At 38.8% G+C, this 25,359-nt stretch overlaps 1 protein-coding gene across 1 annotated transcript in view; it reads left to right on the forward strand.

Annotated features, from left to right (window-relative positions):
- The window catches only part of LOC146330173 (neuronal membrane glycoprotein M6-a-like), a 31,871-nt gene extending 8,509 nt beyond the window's left edge, over positions 1-23,362 (forward strand). The window contains exons 2-7 of the mRNA XM_084715662.1: positions 11,412-11,604; positions 12,479-12,635; positions 14,552-14,705; positions 18,858-18,934; positions 19,089-19,154; positions 23,088-23,362. Of these exons, the coding sequence (XP_084571788.1) occupies positions 11,412-11,604; positions 12,479-12,635; positions 14,552-14,705; positions 18,858-18,934; positions 19,089-19,154; positions 23,088-23,240 (800 nt within the window). The 3' untranslated portion in view covers positions 23,241-23,362. The remainder of the gene's footprint in view (positions 1-11,411; positions 11,605-12,478; positions 12,636-14,551; positions 14,706-18,857; positions 18,935-19,088; positions 19,155-23,087) is intronic.
- Positions 23,363-25,359: the final 1,997 nt, after the last annotated feature.

Raw genomic sequence — 25,359 nt, forward strand, 5'->3', positions numbered from 1 at the left:
ACAGACGGCACTCTTCCTCTTGGAGTCTGCCATGTTGCACGATGTTGCATGGATGTACAGCTAAAACAAACAGGATTTTCACGTTGGAGAGTGGGGTTTGTGTCACATGTGAAACCAAAATGTTTTTAAAAATTTTAGGGCACACTACCCAAGTTGATTTGTTGCCTAAACCTACTGAAACTACAAGCATCTCAGAATGTTAACGACATGTTAAAAAGGCTTACCTCATGAGGGGTGGTGACAAAATGTCAGTATCTGACAAGTTGGGATGAGAACGGGCTGGTTCTAGATAAGCTCTAGAATGCTTTCGCATTTTTGCAAGTTTTGTGTCACCCGTAGTCTCTCCTACATGCCTGGAAGGGGAGGGTGTGGCGAGCAGTGTTCAGTTGATTCTTATCTACAACCTCACCACTAGATGCCACTAAATCCTCCACACTGGTCCATCAATGAGCTCATTGCTGTGAAGTTTTCCACATTGAATTGCTGTAGTACCACCCGTAGGTCAGAATGTCATCTTTGTACATAAGGTATCTCGATATCTGATGAGCAGATGGCCATGATATTTGAGGAGCATGTTCATCCCCCAAGGGACCTTTTTAATTGTAAAGATGCCACGACCTTCCCTTTAATACCACCATCAGAATTTTAGCCTCAAAATTCAAATCTCTAAAGGACTAAATATTCTCAGAGAGTTGTTTTTTATGAATATATTGTGCAGTTAGTCTGAGGAGTTGTGGCTGACCCCGTTGCTGTGTATGGTGTGCTTAGATGTTACATTTTTTAGACTCTAACTCCTCCTTTAATTATTCATCCTTGCACTGAGGAACCTACTCTACATAATCACACAAGCATCAAGGTGTGGTTTCCGTGTCAAATTAGCGGTTGTGCCAGATCAATATACTGTATGAGCTTGCTGTATATTGTGTCTTGACTTGTATTTGAATGATGGCGTTCCAGCTGTGAATCAGAAAAATCCTCCCGTATCACTGTAAAGTCACAGAGGCTGCTGTCATAGAGTCCTGGCAGTGTTTCCAGTTTTCACCGTCTATGGAGCCGCTCCAACATGAGTCTGTGGATGACATCATCACTACAGTCTGTCCCTGTGCCGTGTAGCTGAAACAGGGAGTGGTTCAAATTCCCCGTTTACACATTTACGATTGATGAAAAACAGCATTCTGTTTATGAGGTGTATTTCAGGGCAGATTTTCCTTGAACCGTAAGAATATCTTGCACATGAATTGTTAGTTTAATGGCCTGCTGTGTTTTATTTCTGTGGTGTTGAATATGTTGAGTGTAGGAGCTGTTTCAGTGGAAGGTTTCAGTCTCCTGTGATGGCTGAAAAATTATCAGCAGAGAAATGCTGCTTTAAAGGGGATAAACTGTGTATTTCTGGTCAGTTTGTGTTTGTGTTACTATGGCTGGTGTTTGTACATCGCAATGGGATTTAAGTGGAATTATATACAGTTAACAATATTAACAAATGTTGGACACTTTACATTTGTGTTCATCACTTTACAGGCTTTCCCCTCCCCACCTTTCCCTGGTGATGTAAAGTAACTAAGTACATTTATTCAAGTACTGTACTTAAGTCCAATTCTGAGGTACTTTTACTTTACTAAAGTTATTCCACTTTGTGTTACTTTATACTTCACTCCATTACATTTCAGAGAGAAATGTTGTACTTTTTACCCCACTATAATTATTTGTCAGTGTGATTTACTAGTTACTTTACAGATTCAAATTATTACTAAAATTATTGTCAACAAATAAAGTATGATTTTTTATTATTATAAATTAAGCTGTACCGCAGTATATAAAGCATGTAAACCAGACCCATATTTATCAGCTCCAACATTAAAATCATACATACAATAGATAGGATTAATAATCCTATAATATAATATACATTATAGACATTATTCTGGACTGTACTTCAAGTAATTTGATGCTAAAGTTTGGCTCTTTGTTACTTGTAACAGAGTATTTCTGCACTGTGGTATTGCTACTTGAGCTGAGTACTTCACTGCCTTTTCCACTCATTTCTTGAGTTTTTCTTTTGCAAGTCTCTTCTAAAAACTTCTTGGTGGAGCATTCATGAACACTCATACATCAGAGTTTTGAGAATTGGCTGCCTTAACGGCAACTTTACAACTTTACAACAACCTATTAATTGATAGTGATCTGTCACAACAGAGCTTCTTTTTACTGGAACTCAAACTGAACGCAGATAAATTGTGATGCATTCATTGAACAACTTTGTTACTTTGCAATTAATTCATACATTTGTGTGTCAGCTGGAAAAATGACAAAAAGAAAAAAATAAAATAATAAAATATAACAATAAATAATAATAAAAATGAAACTTTAAATCTATTACTAAATTTAATTTTGCAGGTAAACATGAGCAGTATATGACCACTCCAATAGTGTGACCTTTCACAACATCAGCTGTTTGATGATTATAATAATTCCTCCTGTTTACAGCCTGCCTGGGTACTGTCTGCCTGTCTGAGAGGCATCCATCACTGAAATGTGATTAGTCTCACTGGGGCTTTCCTCTCGTCCTTTCCCTTTTATTGCTGCTCTGTATCCTCATTCTCATGATTACCATAACTCTTGATGCGTTTGCACAAATTTATGGCGGACATCCCTCTTGCAAATATCTTGGTTGCTGATGTTTTCATTAACAGAAAAGGACAAAATGACCACATTATCCTACAGTTTTTGCTCACAGCCATTGTCAGAACTGTAACCAGATGACAGCTCATCTCCTCTTTGACAGGCTGGTGAAAACTGAGGACGCCTGTGATGTGTGGGCTTCCAGGAATCTTATGTGACTATTGTTTGTTCACACAAACTACGAAAGTGCAGTATTAGTAGAAACAAAAGCCTTTTGTAATACTTTTTCACAAGCATCAGTACTGAATAAGTAGCATTTGTATGCATAAGTACTGGTTTTGGGTTATAGACTTGTTGTTCTTTAATAGTGATTTCACAGGCAGTTCAGTAGTTTCTTGGTGCTTTACATTTATTCTGTATGTTAGATATGGATACAGACAGAGCCTTCTGTCCGTGCTCTGTATTCATTTTGTCCATATTTCAGCACGTTTTCTGAAAACTTACAGAAAAAACGGACCAAAACCACCAGCAGTAATGGGGGCAGAGTGGCCAATAATTCAAGCAAGATACAACCAGGACACAAACAAGAAGTTTTAAAAATCCTTAAGTATTGGCAATGGTGTTCGTCATTAATTAGTTTGTGAAAAAAAAATCTGTCCACATGGCTGTGCAGACCTGACTACAACACTGCCTCCACTTTTGCCTCTTTGTCAACAGATGTTACTACAGTTTCTTCCAGCATTGCCATGCTTGTTGCTGTCAGAGACTTTTCCCTCTTTTTTTTTTCTTTGGGGTAATTTTTGACTCTGATCAGTGCCCTCTAGGAGATGTATTGCATATCATCCATGCCTACATGAAGGAGGCATGGCAGTATGTGTGAAGTAACGTGGAAAGTAACATCACTTAAAACATACTTATTTATATTTGTAGGCAAAGGAAGAATAAATTAGCCTCAAGTCGCCTGTTGGAGGCGACATCCTGACAAAGTCCTTGTCACTACAGGAAACAACAACAACCTCCCAATTAGCAGCTGGTTGCTAACAGTACCAACGTAAACAAGCTAGCCAGTGCTGCCCTCCAAAGTGTTTTACAGGGCGCCATCACTACATCCTGGGCTTAGCCCCACCCAGACAATTGTGATTAGTTTAAAAAAATACAAACAGCCAGAGCATTTTTTTTTCCCTATAGCAGAACGATAATGTGTCGAGTTATGAAAGACTATGTGACTACTTCCCTTGTTTTGTTTAATCTGAGCCAGGCCATACAACAATGATGGCAATCATAACACATCCATATAGGGTTAGCTCTATACAGCAGCAAAAATATCGGATTGGTGCTCAGTATCATCCATTATGCAATGTTCAGGTATCAGAAATGTGAATTAAAAAAATGGATATTGGAACATCCCTACAATCTTCTCATACTCACAGCAGGAACAGGACTTGAGGTTGAGGTTATTTTTCTCAGCCTCCGTGAGTGAGTGTCAGACAGAGATGGAGAGGCAGGGAAGGATTTGTGGATGAGCAGACAATTTGATTGGCAGCTGAGAGAATCATTTCAGGAGGCCATGCCAGCAGAGAATACCACCATTAACTGTGTGTGCGTGCGCGCGCGCGTGTGTGTGTGTGTGTGTGTGAGAGAGAGAGAGAGAGAGAGAGAGAGAGCATATCCATATAATCCATAAGAAAAATTACTCTCTATAAATCTGCTCAGACTTGAACAAATAGCATTATAACTTTGTTTTAATCACCACAACCTGAAGAGAAAATTTCACCTGCTGATAAAGTTTGATTGTTTTCAGTGTTCATATATATATATTTATATTTATCTGGGTTATTCTCCTCTGTGCTGAACTGCATCTCACTCTAAATGGTGCAGTGGGGCTGAACTTGTCATTTTCCATTAGAACAGGGCTTTGACTCTTGAGTGCATCTTCAGGCCACAGTCTCTCTCCCTCTCTCTCTCTCTCCCTCGCTCTCTCTCTTTGTGTGCATGTGTGTGTGTGCTTGTGTGTGTGTGTGGTGAGACCTCAGTAATCCTCTCTCGGAGCTAAGACACAGTGATCCAGACACACACAAACACACATACAGCAGCTATGTTGTCTGTTAAACAATCAGGCGAGACAGAGCCATCCAAATTGCTGCCTAATGAGCACCAAAACTCAATGTGAAAGTATGAATGTGTGTTTGTGTGTTTGGAAAGCTAGAAGAGAACCGTGTCTGTGTTTGTGTGTGTGTGAACCTCAGCCAGAAAACACTCAGTGATTACAAACAACAAGTTCATTCCGATGATTTGGTCAAATCTGATCGTATATACTCTAAATAGTGAAATAAAATAGTGTTATTTAGAACCATATTGGGTTCTTTGGCTTGTTCACACAGGAGAACACTTGTACAAAGATTTCAAGCCTCTCCTTGGCTCTATTGGCCCTTTTTCACCAAAATAGATTTGGATCCTGAACCTCTTCTACTCAAGATTCTTGTAACCTTGGTGCAATGTAAAGAACCAGCCCGTGTTTCAACCTGTTTTGAGTTGTGAGAGCCATTGTAATCAAGGATATGATGAACAGAGGGCGCTGCACAATGCAGTAACCTGTAGAATATGACACGCCCACTCTGGTTCCCAAGGAAAACCAACTTTTCAGGTTCCGAACATTACGTGCTTGAACTGGGTCAGTTGCATGTAGATGGAAAAGGCCTATATGAGAAGTTCTACAAAGAAACCTTCTATAGACGAATCCAGCGACCACTTTATGTGTTCCGCCATCTTGCGGCGGTGGCACATCGTGTCTGTCTAATCCCGTGTCTGCTGGTTGGGTCTAGAAGGGAACCCCAGATTTGCGAGACTTGCAAAACTTTTCATGGTTTCGGTCAAAATGTTCACTCTCACTAGATCTTTGGGTTACCCACTGGACCCGGTGCTGTCGCCTGCAACATGGATAATTGGACTGACGACATTAAACAGCAACCCTCAGTAACAGATGAAGGTTCCTTTTAGGATGCCATTACTAATGATCTTCAAATTTCACATAGTAGTTACACATTGGTTGTGACAATAGCCAGAAAAACGTCCTACTGATGAAGTACAGTGTAATATATATTAAAAAATACATGAATTCACATTTTTCATCAGGTATTCAAGATTTTCAGGAACATAGTTCCTTTCTGTTATAATAATTTGATCCACAATGACACACTGTGGTCCCCTGTACAGTGAATCTCTGTAGGTTAGAGTATATGGTCTCAGACAGCAGCATGTCTTCATGAACTAGAGGCTTGTGTATTTTGCAAGTTAAAGCTTGACACGACTGTTGAAGCAGCCAAATTCCACAGATTCTTCCCAACTCCTTAGACATTGCTGTCAAAAGTAACGCTATATAAAAGATGTAGAAGTAGAATATTATAAACTTCTTATGACAGCTCTCATTAATTCACACTCATACTGTGGGGAGATGTCATCACAGCAATGGCAGCTTGTTAACTTCCAGTATTTACCGGATTTGTCTGCAGTGTGACAGTTGTAGTAAGAAAAAACTACATCCTTTAAACAATCAACATTGATTATTAGTCTCCTATGAGAACTGATCCCACCTGCTCCTCCAGCCATCTACCCTGAAATGTTGGCAATTTATGTCCCCATACTACATATACATACATATTAACCCTTACATTTCATTTTGTGACTATTTCACAAACTGCCATGACACTGGGCTGATTTGTCTGCATGTCAAAACAATAAATTTTCTAAAATATGTAAGCCAGATATTATAAAACAAACGAACAAGAAATAATATGAGTTTGGTTAAAAGAAAAACTAAAAAAAAAAAAAAAAAATTCAGTCTTATTTTGCAGAACATTTCCAGTAAAGATTTTAATCAGAAATGTAAAGAAATTGCTAAATATCAAAACATTAAGTTTGTCTTGTTGCGTCCTGCTCCTTTTCTGCTTTATAATTGTTATTTGTATGTTATGATCATGCCAATATTGTTTTATATACAGCTACGTAGACTGTTTTGTTTGACTTATTGACAACATTCAAATACACCCATAAAATTCCAACCTTTATAAAGATGAAGAGAAACGTGATGACATTAAAAAATATTAGAAAATAGGAAACCTACAATCATACAATATGAATCATGTTTTTCAGGAAGAAGATGAAGCAAAAAGTGTCATGGACATCCAAAAATAAAATCAAATAATGTGCGACAACTGTTGTATGATATACGTCAAGATGAAAATATCAAATAATTAAAACATATAAAGATACCCATATGCTATTGGAGGATGCTTTCTAGCAGCCGTTGTGTATGTAAGTGCTATATTTGAAACAACACCAAATATATTCGATTAGCTGTGTTCATCATTAAATAAGCATTAAAATGGTGATAATCAACTGCCTTATTGGTGCTGCAGATACATTAGAGTCATTTTGAATCACGTGGATCAATGGATGCTTGTTATCATATCAAGACTGAAAATATTTAGCTCTTCTTAAACAAAGAAAACAGCCACACACACTGTATATAGACGCTGTATACAGCCGTTTGTGTTTAGCCTGTCCCAGTTTTTACCAGGTCACTGGGTCTTTCCCGCGTTTAAAGCCCAAATATGGAAATATGACGAGGATTATAACATGGCTGAAATTCAGGGCACGCACTGTCACAAACACTCGGCGCGCACACACACACACACACACACTGCCAGAAACACAACTGCACAGTCATACGAATGCAGATATTTGCAGATTTGAAAATATTTAGATGCAAGACCCAAACATGCTGCATAAAACGCTCCCTCAGAAACACCTTCACACACGCTCATAACACATTTGTATCTCACTTCTCTCTGTGCCTGTCCATCTGCCTCAGAGCTGTTGCACTAATGTGGCCTGAGTTTTATTCTTTGTGTGTAAAAATGAGGGCCAAATGGGCATGGATTGACTTGGATGTGCATATAGGGACCCAAAGTTAGCATGTAGCGCATTAGCAATAAAGGTTTTCCTAAATGGAGTCAGTTGCTGCAAAATGGTAACATCGTACGGCAGAGGTTTTTGTTCCTCTGTTATCACACATTGAAATTGTACGTGGATCGTTTCCACAAACTAAGACAATGATGAAGAGGAGAACAGACTGTGTGTCGGTGCAAATGGATGCCGTGCAAGAGTGGTTCTGCTGTGTGTGTGTGTGCGTTCATCACTGTGTGTGTGAAAATGTGCATTAGTGTGACTGTAACGCTCGCAGAGCAGCGCTGTTGCCATGACAACGCTACAGGCAAAGTGGGTCAGCAGGCTCCTGCCACACCCCTGTTGGCATGGCAACAAGGCTGGTCAATTAAACCTGAGCAGCATGATGACTCACACACACACACACACAGGCACACACACGGAGACACACAAACCCCTTTCTGTGCAACAGGGAGGTGAAGGAGGGAAGCAGTGTGTGTGTGTGTGATTCTCTTTATCTTTCTCTCGCTCTCTGTAGGACTGCTGCTCCGTCTACATGTAGGCTTCAGTGAGTCGGCGAGGCTGCGCGTGTGCTTATTTTGAACACACTGTATATGTGTATGTGGCTGATACAGATTTTTATACAAAATGGAGATTTTTTAATTGAAATCTGGTGATATTATTATTATAATTTTTTTTAGTCAAGTGTTGGGTGGAGCTAGGTGTGAGCTCAGCAGAGACACCTGTCAATCAAGCATAGAAGCCCCAAAACATACCTTTCTGTAACTGAAAAATCTTAATGGGACAAGAAACCTGAAAATAACTACCAAGACAAATATAAGAAGAAATTAGACTAAAATCAAGAGACCCTTATGGAAAACTATCATTAAAGCCTGTGTAAAGATTTTCTTCTAAACACATTTATACATGTGAAAAAAGAGTTACTTGGGACAGAGGACACAGCCCCAGCAGTTCAGAATGGTAGAAACTGCTTCATTTTTTTTAATCATTCACATTTGGCTTTGTAGTTGATAACACATGTGGTGTGACTCAGAGCTTATTTATTATTGCTTTATGCAGACTTTAACTATTTTTTGTTCCAGAAGTTGGGCTTTTTAAATAAAGACATGTATATATGCAGTATATTGTTGAGTTCTGTACCTGTTTATCCTAAATGTTTCCAACAATGTTCAAACCCAGAGAAACGTGTAATTTATTCAAGGTAAAGGTGCATTTCCTACTAGCCGCTCTCATTGCTATTATGGGAAAAAGTGGGATACATCAATCAATCAATCATCATGCATCAGAGACTGAGGAGGGAAAACAGCGAGTGTGATTAAATGTGAATAAAACGTTAATATATTACCTCATCAATGAACATGATTTCTGCCTGACGAACCTCAGATAGATTTTCATTCACAGTGGTCGTTGTTTAACAGTAAAGAAAAGAACTCCCATTATCCCATGCTACTTCATGATGTCATCAACTATGTCTTTTGTTATTGTTTCAATGTGAGAGAGCCCATAGTGACGGAACATACATTTTGTGCATTTAAGGGTCCAGTGTGTAAAATTTAGGATCTATTGGCAGAATATGGCAGAAATGTTTTCATTAGTGTATAATCACTGGAAATAAGAATCGTTGTGTCTTCATTACCGTAAAATAAGTCATTTCATGGCCGCCGTAGGTTCTCTTACACACTTGAAGAGGAGATATTTGTGGTTTGAAAGCTCACCGCTAGCAGCCACTAAATCCTACATGCTGGTCCTTTAAGGTATTTTTGGAGGCAGCATCTAGAACCCTTTGTGGAACTGCAGCTTAATACACAACCACAGTGAATTTACCAGTTAGATGTGGTTGCCACTTTATTAAACCCAGTAACCCTGACCTCACCATGTACTGTTATTCTCTTCTGCATATTTGTGTCTGCAAGACAAATCGGTTAAACAATGGCATTACACAACAGTCCACATTAAAGCTGATTATTTAGTATAACATCTGTTCCAGTTGTTGTGGAGACATAGTGTGAAGGTGTTATGTTATATCGTGGAAATGCAGGAGGAAACATTTTCATTTTTCTGTACCTAGTCCTGTTGAAATGCTTTAGTGTCACCTTCTCTCCTGTCGTTATAGTTTATGTGTTTTCAGGGGGAACACATTGTCAAGAACACTGATATGTGGGTTGTTAACTGAAACTTTCTCCCCGGCACTGTGGCCTTTTTCCCTTCACTCTTCTAAAAGAAGAAAGATTACCCTCTATCTGGTAGCAACTACAGTAAATCACAGTTACAAAGGCGGCCACACAAGTGAGTCATTTTGAAATGCCCGAATTGTTGGTGCATCATTCACAGCCACTGCACAATTATATAATATGGCAGGTGAAGAACTGTAATTAGTCACATCAACACAGGAGGATGGCAAAGAGAAAGACACAGAGTGATCACAACTAATTCTTCACTGATTTAGACAGTGAGAAACTGCATTAGGATAAGATCGATCTACATTTATTTCCAAGTAGCAAACAGGTTGATATGATTTCTGCTTGTCTGTTTAGGTTTCTAATGATGTAAAGAGAGGCTAACCTGTACCTCTTTTGCAAACTCTGGATGTGCCCCCTCAAAACTGCTAATATCTGTCTAACCGACAATGTGTTTTCTCTTAAGTCCTATATTGCATCATGAAAGTTACAGGTGGCATAATGCCATGCAGATGTTTTTGTTTTTTTATGCCACCACATTTTGATATTCTGCTCCCACCCTAATACACTGGAATAGAATAGAATAGAATAGAACAGAATAGAATAGATAGCCTTTATTGTCATGGTACAAAATACAATGAAATTTGGAGCGCTACTCCTGATCAGTGCAATAAAAAGCACACATATACACAAATACCCAAAAATACACAGGGACAAAAAAAACATCCATAGCCAAATAATATGTAGAATAAAACTAGAATAATAAAGTTGAATAACAAGTAGAATACTAGAACAAAACTAGCAATCTGTAATAGAAAAATAAATAAACATAATGCAAGATGCATTTAAATGTAAATGGATGGAAGTGAATGGAATTCTGTTTGTGGTGCTCACAGCACTGAAAAACTGTATTTCAAAAATTTCAGCAGCAACATCTTTTTTTTTTTTCTAAGTTATGTTTTTGGGCTTTTCTTGCCTTTATTTGAGAGGACAGCTGAAGAGTAGACAGGACAGGGGGGTGAAGAGAGAGAGGATGACACGCAGCAAAGGGCCACAGGCGGGAGTTTAACCAGCAGCCGCTGCAGAGGACTGACAGCCTCCATACATGGGGTGGACGCTCTACCAACTAGAAATAGCGTCAGCCACTCTGGTTTAATCCATAGAACATGCTGTTGACAGTTATCAGAAGGGACTATTTTCTCTGTAAATGGATGGAAAGTACTGTTCTCACCAGCTTTCTTGCCTTACCTTTCTAATATGTGCACAACGGTGTAATTTCAACAGCTTAGAGAGTTTTTCCCCCTTGCACATAAGCTAAACTAGCATTTTCCTCTTCGTATACTTCTTAAGCTAAGCTACATATGTCCTTAATGTATCTCTGTGCTGGACAGATAAAACCAATAGTGTCCCTGCAGATTCTGGGTAAAATGCAAACAAATATATTTCCCATAATGTTGGAGTGTTCTTGGAAACTGAGCCTCCTCTCTTGTCTGTACCTACTTTACATGTTCCTTATATAACCATTACCACTGAATGCATACTTTTCACCATCAGCATTTTCAATCATCTGAACATTCTGCTGTAATCATGATGCTGAATACGTTTAAGATACTGTCAGCACTATAACTCTCTCTTTCTATGTGTGTTTAGGCTGTAAGGAGTGCTGTGAGCGATGTGTGGGCAGTCTGCCCTGGGCCTCTCTCATCGCCACTATTCTCCTCTACATGGGCGTGGCCTTGTTCTGTGGGTGTGGCCACGAGGCTTTGAGCGGCACTGTCACCATCCTCCAGAACTACTTTGAAGTCATCAGAGCCCCGGGAGAAACACTGGATGTGTTCACCATGTGAGTTACTTCTCTTCAACCATCATTTCTCACAAAGATTAAAGGACCATACCGGGAGATTTACATGGTTTATCACATGGTCAGCAACCTTTACAATCAAAACCTTTACTTTCTTTTGCTAAAAGAAAGTAAAAATCCATTGCAACTACCAAATTCCCTTCCCAAATTTCCTTCTGAGACTTTTTTTAAATTTGTCTTCCATAGCTTACCTAGGGAGACCGAGATGCAGGCTATGACGCAAATTTTATTCAAGTTACTTTTGAATAGTTAACTCACATGACTGATGAGCTGTTTCCGCTCTAACAGCCTCTTTGTTGCTCCAGTGGTTCAATAATACATCCATGTTCACTCCACACAGATCTGATGTAACCTCATATTAATACATGAAACAAACAGAAATTTTGCTTGAGCTCTAACTGGTGCTCTTTTAATCGCCTAATCTTGTCACGCCATCTTTTTCTTCAGTGGTATAACGGTTTTCTGACTGTGCAGTTGACTCCATCTGTTTCTTAGCTCTACGAACCAACTCCTAATAAACACATAATAGTAGCGGATGGAAACAAGTATTAGCTTGCATTTTGTTTCAATTGTGTCGATTACTCAAGTTTCAGCTAGTGCATGATCTGACCATCCAAGTTCTCCACTCATCGTAAGAGGAAAAGTGCTGGTAGCCCTGCCAACCACTTCAACTGCCTCAGTCTCAGATCCAGGCTCACCCTCACTTATTATCTCTGACTTGTTTATGGCAATTACACATGGTAATTTAACTGAATATACATGTTAAGTCTATGAATAACACTTAAAGATGCAGTCTAGCATGAAAATAAACAAATACTCATTAATCTGTGACACTGTGGGTGTGTTCTCTCCACAGTATTGACATCCTGAAGTACATCATCTATGGCCTTGCAGCTGGATTCTTTGTGTTTGGAGTGCTGCTGCTGGTGGAGGGATTTTTTACCACCGGGGCTATTAGGGACCTCTATGGAGAGTTCAAGATCACTGCCTGCGGACGCTGCCTGACTGCATTCGTAAGAAATCCTTGTGACCAGTAAATTTAATGTGGTATACTGAGATTTTAAATTGTATTGCCACACATTCAGATGGACAGAGTGCTTGCAGAATTTTTTTTTCTGGGGTAAGGATAAGGTAGTAATATATTTTATATTAATTTCCTTATTGTTAATAAATACCATGAAAAGGCAAAAAACAACAATGAATCAATCCATCAAAAAGATATATCTTCTTCCAAAAACACACATTGGTGAGTTAACCAGGTGACATTGTCCTTCATTACCACAAACACACACGCTGTAGTTTATTTTGACTCAATCCTACATACACCTGCTGCTGAAAATTCACACTGAAGCACCAAATGTGGATTAATACGCCATTGAAAATAGTCCCCTACGAATGCACTGTTTCTTCCTGCTTGTTTAGTAATCTTTGCTAAAAGACTACAGTGTTGAGATGTTTTAAGAAATTACTCAGCCTTGTGGAAGAATTCAACCACATATTTGTGAGCTGAGAGCCACAGACAGGCTAGGAAAGTCAGAAAGTATTAGGAAATTATAACATATTGATGGTTTTGGTGTCTCCGTGGGAAAAATCTGTTGGGTAATGTTATCTCCCTCCTGATAAAGTGATACATTTGCATTGGGATACTTTGATGTTCCTAAATGTGGCAAAATTAACCAAAGTTAATTAATGTATGTATAGCATTATGTGATGAACTGGGCTCCATCAGAGTGGTTATGACAGAAAAAACTGTTCTTTTTAGACATCCAATATCTTATGAAAGACCAACATATAAGTAATATGTCAAAGATTTGTGTTGCAAAGATACAGTAAGTGCTTAAAAAATACAACTGAAAATACAACTAATAATAATTAATAATATTATTTAAAGTATATATACTGTACTGTATATTATGTAGTGATTAAGTTAACAGAGTGTATTTGTACCTGGGTAACAATAATGGGCAGCTACTTGGCCATCCACACTTGCCCCCTTATTTTAGATATAAAGAGTGGAACTTCTTATCCACATGGGCTATTTACACCCTGGGTGCATGTTTCTGCCATTCAAGGCTACACCTAGGTACAAATAGCCACATTCACTTTTTCAACATGGGTGCAAGTAGCATCTGCCTTGTGTTAGACAGCACCGACACTGCCAACTAAAGCACAGCCGACACGGATGGAGTGTTTCTGAGATACAGATACCGTCTTGGATCAAAGTTAAGACTGGCGTAACTCAATAGATCAGCTATTAACTGAAATATTTCTTTTGTCTGTTTCTCACTGTAAAACCCGTCATGTCTTCATCTGTCTGGCATCTGTCTGTTAGTCACATCTATTCATGCACAGGAGTGAGACAGAGAGAGAGAGAGATAAGGCATTGTCCACAATCTCTGATCAAACGTTTCCCTCACATCTATATTGCTCTGTCTGTGCAGTTGAGAGAAGCAAGGCTTTCTGGTACAGGCCTCTGGAGATAACACATGCACACATACTGACACACACACACACACACACAGGTCTTTGGCCTGTGTGAGAAAGGTAAATGGCAAAAGAGAGCAGAGCAGAGAGTGTAGTGAGTTGTGCAAAGGGTGTTTAATGCCTCGCTGTCAAATGATGCAGAGAACAGACACGATTACCTTTACACCTGTGTAATTAATCACATACAGAATGAATTTAATTTCTAAGCTTTAATGACATAATGGGAAACAAAGGCTGCAAATTGCTAAAAGTACTTTTCGTGTAACGTGTATAAAGGAGTCTACTTGACCAAATAAATTCCCTGAACCCCTGTAAATAGGCAGGTCTGTTAAAATTACCTGCTAATTCTATTTTCAAGTTGTATTATCATGGTTAAAAACACACCGCTGAGGCAAAACACATCTCCTCTGTCACTCATTATTATGTCTTGTCTGTGTGTTTGCAGCTTATGTTCCTGGCCTACCTGTTCTTCTTGGTGTGGCTCGGAGTGACAGCATTCACCAGCCTGCCGGTCTTCATGTACTTCAACGTTTGGTCCATGTGTCAGAACACCAGCCTGGTGGAGGGAGCCAACCTCTGCCTGGACCTGCGTCAGTTTGGTATGTACCATGATGATGCGAGATACCTCTGAAACAGATGAACAGATTATGTTTCATATCTGACTGTCATATCTACTTTATCATTGAAATCGTGAGTTTAGCATCACTGCATTATTTTGAGTAATGCTCTTAACGGACAATTCAGACGTGTGCCTTCTCTTCAGTATAATACAACTAACTGGCACTCGGCTTGTGGTCCACATAGTGCTAAAAAAAATACATTTAAAAAACTACACAGTAATGTCACTTTCCAGACATCATGGCCCAGTTACTCAAGATAATCCACAGACCTTTTCATGAGCAATTTCTTCAACTACTAACCGTGTCACAGAAGGAATCGTGCATCTACTCATGGATGAGAGGTTACAGCACTAGCCCCTCATCCACGAGCAGATGCACACTTTCTTCTGCGTGGTGATACAGTTGTTAGTGTAGTTTGGCAGAAAGAAAATAGATACCACATGAAACTGCTCACACAAAAAAAATCTTTGGATTATCTTGAGTAACTGAGTCATGGTTTCTGGAAAGCTAAGTGCCATGCACTTCCATTACACTGGAAAGAAGGCGGGCATCTGTATCTTGGATCATGCATGGGTTAACAGCCCCGCAGGTTTTGGGTTGACTTACTAGATAATATTCAAAGTTTGTGCAGCAGTCTGAGTAAGTCATTACTAACTTACAAAAACATTGCATCCAATAGTCTATCTCCCACCTTCTCTCCCCTCCATCTGTCACTCCCCCTTTCATTCAAACACACACACGATGCTGCAGCGGTGTGCACAGCGACTAATGCATCCAGTGTGCTTTCAGCTCAAGAGATCTGTGCTCAAAGCACATATAAACAGGTTAAATCCTGGAACTATGGACTCTTTTTGTATATGGTGCAGCCAAACACAGTATGGACCTTCACATGAAGGCTACTATTCTGTTAAAATTCATTGGTAAGATGTGAAGGATGAATTATTTGTGTGTTTATGCATATGAGAGACAGAGAAACATGGAGGGTTACTTGTTTAGCTGCTATCAGTGAGTCTCCAGGCTCATCAGGGGTGTTTCTAGATGGGGGGCCTGAGAGGACACTGGCCACCCCTGAAATCTGACTGGCCACCCCAAATGCCACCCCATTATCCAAAAGTGGTCATCGGGGCCCACTGCCCTGCATGTTTTAGATGTTTCCTTTCTCCAACACACCTGATTCAAATGATCAGGTTGTTATCAGGCTTCTGCACAGGCTTGGTATTTTTAAATGTGCATTATTTTTCTTTGGGTTTTTTTGTATGTAGCCTACTATAATTTTTTTTTTTACAAGGTTAATTCGCTTTATGGCTCATTTACATCCCAAGGTTGTATAATGTGATGTTACTTGTAGTTATAAAATAATAAATCATAAAAATGAAACTCTTTTTCAAGGATTATCAAAGTCTGAGGATTGGGGTAGGATGGAATTTCTGCTCGAGGACTTAGTTAAGTAGTTAAGTATGGAAGCTTTATATTATATTTGTATGGTGCCACTGTTTATCTTTGACATAAAAATGTTTAACACAGGAATGTAAGAAACATTATGATACTGTTATGCTCTGTATGATCTTCATGACTGATAATCTCCAAACTGAAAAGAGGAAAAATATGCATTTTTGATTTTGGACTGAAGTGTCCCTTTAAAGTTATATCAGCTGATGGTCTTTGAATACAGTACGTGTGACAAATCCACAAATCCTGTTGTAAGAAAGAAAGTAAGAAAGAGAAAGGAAAGACACAATATCTTCTATGCTTATATGCCACAGGGCACAAAGACTGCTTTTGATGGTGGAGTCAGGTTACACTTTCCTCTTCTGCTCACTTCATTTCAAACACATGGGTAGCACAGAGGGAAGCATCTTCCTCTCTTGGTGTTCTGGGTTCAAGCTTGGTGAACTATGGCCTGCTTTTTCCACTGAGCTGCTCTGACCTGAGAGGAACTGTTTCCCATATTGATCTATATTCTGTGACACCCCAACTATAAATGATACATACTGAAAGAAAATATTATCTATCTCCTCCCTTTGTGATCTATTAAAGTGGAGATGGTTCTCTTACTATCCACAGAAACTGCTGATAAGTTATTGACTGTGGTCTGTCCCCGCACTGTGTGCTCTTGAAATGAGCCAGTGAAGAAATAAAGGTCCTCATAATCCTGGACACCACATTTATCCGCACGGACAGAACACACACTGTGTGTATCCTCACGCGTAGTGAAGGCAAGTTAATGGCGAGAATACCAAACTGGCACACGTGATGGAAAAACCTGTGTGAGCGACAAAATTGCCAAATTACCAGTAGAAAGCCCACGGTGTACCATGTGCCACAATGAGGCCCAGAACGTGTCACATTTTCAAGAGGAGTAATTCAGCTGAACTAACCTTTATTTTGGTTAAATTACAGAAAATTACTGATCCCAGTCTGTGTGTCTGTGTTTATTTGTCCGTGTTGGTAGAAAGCCTGTGGACTGAACATGTGTTGTGGCAGTGGTATTCCAGGGATTACACCGGTGGGCCTGTGATGTAAAGGTTAGACATGAGGAAGAAGAAAAAAGGCTATTGAATAATCATAATCATTTCCTCAACAGTCTATTCAGAGCTGTTCTTGGCACTACTCCTTTGACACTTTTTACCTGTGTGTCTGTTTAAAGACACTGGAAATCCAAATCCACAATAGACACCTGACTATGAAATTTAGGGTTTTAGTATGTATCTAAAAAGTATTAGAAATTAGATTTAATTAATTAATGTCCCTTCAACTGTTTTCAGTTAAAATAAAAGCACAATTCTATTTTTTTATTATTATTTTATGTATTTCTGAAGAATTGTGTGTTACGATTCACTGATATTCTATATCTAGAAACGAATAGCTTGTTCAGTAATATTTCTCTACCAGCAAACACAGAGTGGTTTAGGAAATTATCGAGTAACATATATGGTCAATACCCTTAAAGTGATGCTGATACCAGTAGAGTACTTCATTCAATACATTTTTTCGAAGGTCCTTCTCTGTGAAGAACACATGTGGTGATTGGCTGCGAGCAGGACCATATAATGTTTTTTTTTCTAGATGATGAAGATGAAGATGAATGAAAAATGAGCTCATTTTTGTTGATACTTACACTTTCAGTACACTGTGGGCAGAAATGAACCATTTCCAAAAGAGCAATTACAAAGAACAGTGGGCTCACAGGAAATAAATCCATATGAATAAGCATCCACCATAAACCCATATTAATTACTCAAAGTGGAATGTAATGTTTGATTTTCACAACACCTACATTTCAAAATTATTCAGTTCACTGGATAACATAAAACTTTATACACTGACATCAATATTTAAATAGACAGGATTTTATTGAAATAAACACTGAGTGTATTATAAATGACACAGTAGAGACTTTTGGGACGCTCAACCTTTGCAATAGAGAGCAGAGTGGTTTATAGTTAAATTCAGTATCTATGACAACATATTAAACTAAACCATGAAAAGACTGATTCATTCTAGTTACCTGCCTTTGCACTTGCAGATAATATTTTTACTGTATTTCAAGCAGATATCGTAATGGTCATGTATTATTTTACATGATGCAGTCACAGCTCTGTCCACCATGTTGTTCTCCAGCAGGCCCACATAAAACCAAACACACACACACACACACACACACACACACACACACACACACACACACACACACACACACACACACACACACGCTAAGAGGCCTTTTGTAGCACTGCCACCTACTGTCCAAACTGCACATGGGCCTCCTGTCAGCAAACTAATTACTGTATCTAATGAACAGTTCTCAGGGGTAATAATTACAATATTTCACTTAAAAGAAAATTGCTGGTTCATAAAGGTTTGGATTCAACACTGTGGTAATTTTGAGGTTACTGTGAGTGTATTCCCACCAGCAGCACACTGTGGTCATACTGGGCAGTTCCCAGTGGCCAACAGTGCAGGACCAGTGAAGCATTAATCTCTGTCAATTTTAATTAAACACATACAGAGACTCAGGGAAGTTATGTCCAAAGCATCGTCGGCTCATTCATCAGCCTTCTTGCAAATATGGAGTTGCTGAAGTAGAGATGGCCAGAGTGATGAAAAGTTTGTGTTCTTAATGCCTACCAGGAGCCGTGACCATCTCTGAGGAGAGGAAGGTGTGTACAGGATCTGAGAAGTTCTTCAAGATGTGCGAATCCAATGAGGTAAGAGGAAAGAGCGACGAACATGGCTGCTGTTCTTGCTGTTTCGTATTTGAAGCGATATGCAAATTTAATGATTTGTGACTTGTATCAAGACAAACAGCAGAAGAATCTGAATTCAATATGAATGACATTATGTGTGTATTGTGTTTTACAGCTGGACTTGACCTTCCATCTGTTCGTGTGCGCACTGGCAGGAGCAGGAGCTGCTGTCATCGCCATGGTGAGGACCAGCAGCACACTGTTGCTATGAAGAACAGACCGTTGTTATGAATGCAGTTCTGATAATAGACTCTGGATGAGCACATAATCATATTTAAATCTACAAAATCAATTTTAAATCAATATTTTGTGTCAGTTATTATTATTTTTTGGTAACTGTGTATTTAGCGGGATAATATACAGCAAGCAGGTCACTACTTAGAGCCTGAGCCTGAATTTTGGGGCTGATGCAGAAAACCAATATTTAGAAGTAAAACAATGATATTAATGTATCATCCAATATTCCTTACGATGACATCATGGCACTGAAATGGGAAACTTTAACTGGTATTTTTCATAAATCTACATAATCTGCATTATGTTACAACTGAAAATAGAAACAGGCCTCATTCTCATTCTCAAACCCACCTGGAAGGAGACAGAGACACAGCGAGACAGAGAGAGGGACACAGAGCGGGTGAATCTGTTGTGTGTCTGCAGTAATACAGACGATGAGTCACCAAGGTGTGGAGAGGATCAGTCCTGTCAGATATATCCTTGTCCACGCTGTATGCATTCAGCAGCCGGGCCTCATTACAGAAGCTTCCTTCTTCTGAAATCCTGCCTTATCTGCGTTTAGAATGACATTTTGGATTTTTGCTGTGACAGCAGAGGTAGTAAAAGTAGACACATTCTTTACTCAAGTAGAAGTGCAGATACTTGTAAAAAAAAAAAAAAAAAATGCTTTAAAAAAAGAAGAAAAAAAAAAGTAGAAAAGTAGAAGAACTGATACCACCTCTTTACTTAAGTAAAAGTGAAAAAGTACAGGTGCTGAAATGTACCCAAGCCATAAAAGTAAAATGTGTCCTTCTCTATTGGCTGTTTTTGTGGAAAGCTGCCTGCCACCCTTGTCTGTTTCATCCCATGTTTTTTACAGCGTTTCCATCATGTTACATATGTCATACATGATATTCCCTGATGGATGCACCAAGGAATCATCTTATTCTAGATGTCCCATCCATTTAGGTTGAAATCAGTCTTGATGTTGGGAAGAAAGGTGACTGACATGCAGTGACGCAAAATAGTTAGAGTCTGTATTACAGACATATGTTTCATAATTACATTTAGGGAAAAATTCAAATCTTAGGGTTGGAATTTAGCTGTTACTGAACCATCCTAGCTGAAGATTTACCTAAGTTAGGAATCCTGCATTAGGATGGCGTAGACCCTGTGTTTGAATCAAAGTAACTGCCAAAAAAATATTATGACTGAATGGACATATATGGCCTGCAAAGACGAGTCACTTTGAATTGATAGATTTGATTCAAACCTTTATCCTGAGCCAATAACTGGGAGGAAACCCTCCTAAAAAGGTGGTGTTTCTTCTCTTCCTCCGACACAATTAATGCCTCCGACTCATCTAACCTAAAGATTAACGCCTGCCTTTTCTTGACCATTGTAGTATATGTACTAAGTCTGAAGTCTTTAATCTAGTTAGGATTTCTCAGTAAGATAAGATAAAATAAGATAAGATAAGATAAGATAAGATAAGATAAGATGTCTGAGATAGGATAGGAGACAGTCATGATTTAAGGAAGAGAGACTTTTACATATATCTTGCAGCTTGAATCACACTGCAAAGGATGTAGAGTGGGATAATGGGAGTTGTTTTCGTCATTGAATTTCCTTTACAGCACTCAAATCAGTCAAAGTATGAGGCTACAGCGCCAGTTTTTCTTAACAAACTATTTTTAGACATTTTTTATTTTCCACAAAAACACCTCAAGAACAACAAGTTAGGAATTTCAGATCTCCACAATTTTTCACATAGTCTGGAAGGAACCGTTGAATAAATGATGGATTATTCTGGGTTTGAACATTATTGGAAACATTTGAAATAAGGTACTGTAAGTACACAGGTCAATTAAATATATAGCATTTGTATGGCAGTTTTAGATACTTTAATGCAGAAATGTTACATATTATAGCTTTCGGTTAAGATAGGAAGAGAAGTTTGAACTGTTTTCTATAATGAGGCCCTGTGCCTGCTCTTGTTATTTAACGTTATTTCTCTCCCCCTGTTCACCACCAGAGCATTCATCCATCTATTTTCTGTACCTGTTTATTCCTGCTCATAGTCACAGGGGGTTGGAGTCTTTCCCAGAAACACTCCCAGCCTCCCCCACTGTTTTCTTCTAGAGATACAAAATGCGAAGCCTTTAAAGACTAAAGAACCTCAGCCGAATGAGGGACATCTAACACTGAAAGTGCTGAATCAGATTTCTGCTTTGTGGAAGCTGGTGTGGTAGGTTTTCCTCCTGCTAGTGATATGACATGTAGAGTATATCAAACAGGGTGACACAACAAAAAAAAATAAAATACACACTATATGTGGTGAGCATGTAAAAAGGTGTCTTCATGGTGGATTTGTAGAGGAGAAAGCATTCAGAAGACTACAGGTTTGTTCATTTACTAATGTAATATAATACAAAAAAAATCACCTGGTGGAAAAGTCTCAAAGGGAAATGAAAGTAACAAAGGTTTAATAAATGACGTCTAGTCTAGTTACATAAACCATTTAGGTAATTCAGATCCAGAATATTTTTGGATTAATTAAAGTGCTTCCCTGTATTTGTTCAGCAGGGGGCACCAGAGTTCAACAAGAGGGAGGGGAGTGTCTTAAACCTGCAGCACCACTAGTCTCTACTCTGAAATCAACAGCTCTTGTTTTCCTAACCTGTGATCCATTAGTATTTCTGTGCTCATCTTGAGTATGCTGCATGTTCACACTAGAAACAAATTATGTACATTATATTTCAATGTAATTCATACCTAGACATTTAATGTGTAAAATCGTCTCGACCCGTGTTATATGTTTTGTTGAGTTGTGTACTTAAATGATCCCAGCTGTTTCCATTTAAACCCAGAAAAGCCTGTAATTTTATTCAAGGTAATGGTGAGTTTCATTTGGTGGCCTGTCAATAGCATCATATCCTTTGCCCTCTGAACTAACTTAAATAACTTCCAGGGTTAGGATTAGGAATACCTGAGGAAGGAAACATGACTAAATATAACATGAACAAGACTTTAAAACGTGAAACATGAAACTGTCCCAGTTTAATACCAATGCCTCTATATCATCTATATAAGCAAACAAAACCATCAGAGGAAAGATCAGCTAATTCTGTATAGTTATTTTTAATGTCTGCCACTGGGTCGGATTCTCCTTAAAATCAAATTAAACAATCGTGTTTATATTTTCCCAGCCAAAGTTAGAGTGAATAGAACATTTACTAATAAATAAGAAGCAGCAGGAGATTTTTATTAAGACACATTTATTTTTGACATTACATTTTGTGGTGGTGGAAACACTACCACTTATGTCCACATCAACAAAATAGAAAAGTTCCTTGTAGTAACTTTAATATAAAAATCTATTATAACAACTTTAAAGTATACTCAAAAGAAATCAGTATGCAAAGTAAACACTGTTTTGTTTTGTATTTATGATTAGTTTTCTGACATTTTTGCCTTTATTTAATAGTTGACAGCGTAAAGAGACAGGAGAAGACAGACAGATAGCATGGAGTCATAGGAGTGCCACAAAAAAGGATAAGTCTGTACAATAAGAAAAGAAATGTAGACAGAAATAAATAAAATAATTAATCAGTAAATGAAAGAGGCCATTTATTTCATTTTGTAGATTTAATTTGTTTTCACTCATTTTCATTTTTATAAATATATAATGTCATTTATTTCTGTGAAGAGCTCAGCTGTCAATCAGATGAGTGGGTCATCCTGCACACACCTTGTATCTATGGCTTTTTTTTTTTCCTTATCCATGTGAAGTAAAGGTGTCAGTGTGCTCAAAACAAGCTAATGGCTTGATATCTGGTACTGTGTGATCCATATAACATTTATTAACCCTGACTTTTCCCCTCCTCTCCTCTCTCAGGTCCATTTCCTGATGGCTCTAGCTGCTAACTGGGGTTATCTGAAGGACGCCAGCCGGATGCAGAAGTACGAGGACATCAAGTCGAAGGAGGAGCAGGAGCTGCATGACATCCACTCTACACGCTCCAAAGAACGCCTCAATGCCTACACATAAACACACATGCACAAGAAACGACACACACACACTTACCTGTCAGACACACACAAGATGATACATGCACACACACACACACACACACACAGACATACACAGGACCTGACACAACCTTAAGGATACATACATACATGATACATGATACATGAGTGAAAAAAAAACACAAACACACATAAATAAAGACACGAGTAGGCAGAAATCAGTCGATAACAATAATAAGATGAAAACACAGACGCCATCATCATCCTTGTGTCCGCAGCAGATCATTGGCTCAGACAGTCTATGCTAACACTCTATGTTTGTGCTCCATACTTACTGTTTATTTTTAAACTTTTTAAGTCACATATCTCCTTTTGAGTGAAAGGAAGCCTTCAGCTTTACCTTAAAAGTGCTAACAAGAAGAGGCCACCTTCCTTATCAGAGGATTGTGAACCAAAAAAAAGACAAAACAAAAAAACTAACTGATAAGATGCTCAATAGAGGATTGCTCAAGTAAAATAGCTCCAAAGTTTTTTTGGGGGGCTACGTCAATCTTAATGAGTTCATGTTATTTCACCCAGAAATTTTCTTGACATAGAGACATAAATGTACCAGGGCCGGCCTCAGCCTTTTTGGAGCTCCTCTTCCCTTCAACCCTATTGTCCCAAAGTGTCCAAAGAAAGAACTATCAACTACAACTGGCCTGAAAACCTGGAAAGAAACAAAAATAACTACAGAAAAGTTACTAAAAAAATGATCGGAAATAATATAGCACAAGGAACACACAAAATAATAACATTTTAAAAATACCAAAAAAATTAACAGAAGAACCCAAAGAAATGTAACATTTAGATTTGTTTGTTTGTGGCCCCGTGGTGGTCTTATACATCTAATTAGTTTTACCATGTTTTGGCTAGCTGTGCTTTTTGTTTTAAAGATGCCAGATTTTCCTTAAAAGTTTAGGCTTTTCTTTTTTGTCAGTTTTACTGGCTCGCTGTCACTCATCATGCTGTATGGAGACCATCACAGACGCTATGAGCTGTCAGCGCAGCACGCTCAAGCCAACAATCTACGGCAAATGCATGAATGACGTTTGGTGTCTGTGAGCTCATCGTTTAATGAGGGAGGTCACTATATCCTCCCCACCAACAGCCTCAATACCTACAGTACACACACTCACTCACTCTCACACACACATACACATAGATGTGGCTGAATGGTCGGTGTTGTGCAGGCAGTGTTGTATGGTGGTGTCATGCTGTGTCGTGTCGTTTCGCCACATTATGATGACTGGTATTGCAGAGAAATATGGTCCCCGAGGAAATTTGTACCTCCTGGGTACAAATCGGTAGCTTTGCTAACTTCTCCTCCCCTCCCCTCTCTTCTCCCCCTCCTTTTTCCTCGAACCCCGCCCCTCCTCTTTCTCTACTCTATGACCTCTTCATCTTGAGCCCAGTTTCATTAGTTGTTCCACATATTCTTGTCACGCATACGGACTGGTATGTCCCACAAGCGGCCGTTTGCAGGGCCAGGGGAGGGGTCTTGAAATGTAGTGCAGGCTTAATAGTTTATTGTAATTATAGTACCAGAAGCGTATATTGACTGATAAAATATGCAGATGAATTGATGTCATAAATTCTCTTCTTTTCCAAATTCCCCCAACATTGCTTTATTTGTAATGTTTATCAAATGTTGGGCTCCTTAAGCTCACTCGAACCTTCAGAATAAAAGCACTTAAGATGGCAGTAGGGATTTCAAAGAGGCCATTTAAAACAACTAGTGAAACGGGGCTTTGTGTCCTTCCCCTTCATCCCCAGTTTGTATAAACTTGTGATTTGTCCTCAGAAACAGCACATCTTAGCAGCACAAAGTCTTTTTAACATTTGTCATGTTCTCATCGGTCTGATAAACAATGTTTTTTCTCACTTTTTGAAATTTTGCCACATTTTTATCAGTATTATTTATGTGTAATTTTAGCATTGGGGGTATTTAAATGGGGCAGATGTGTGTGTGGGAGGGGGTTGTATCACTTTCACATTTTCATGTAATGATTCTGTATTTCAGTGGTTCTGCACACACACAAAATACACACAAACACACACATATACACATGCGTATACACCAATCATCTTGAGAGTTT

Source organism: Lutjanus erythropterus, chromosome 3 (genome assembly GCF_056507025.1).
Source record: "Lutjanus erythropterus isolate fLutEry1 chromosome 3, fLutEry1.hap2, whole genome shotgun sequence".
In the NCBI taxonomy this organism is placed as follows: Eukaryota; Metazoa; Chordata; class Actinopteri; order Lutjaniformes; family Lutjanidae; genus Lutjanus; species Lutjanus erythropterus.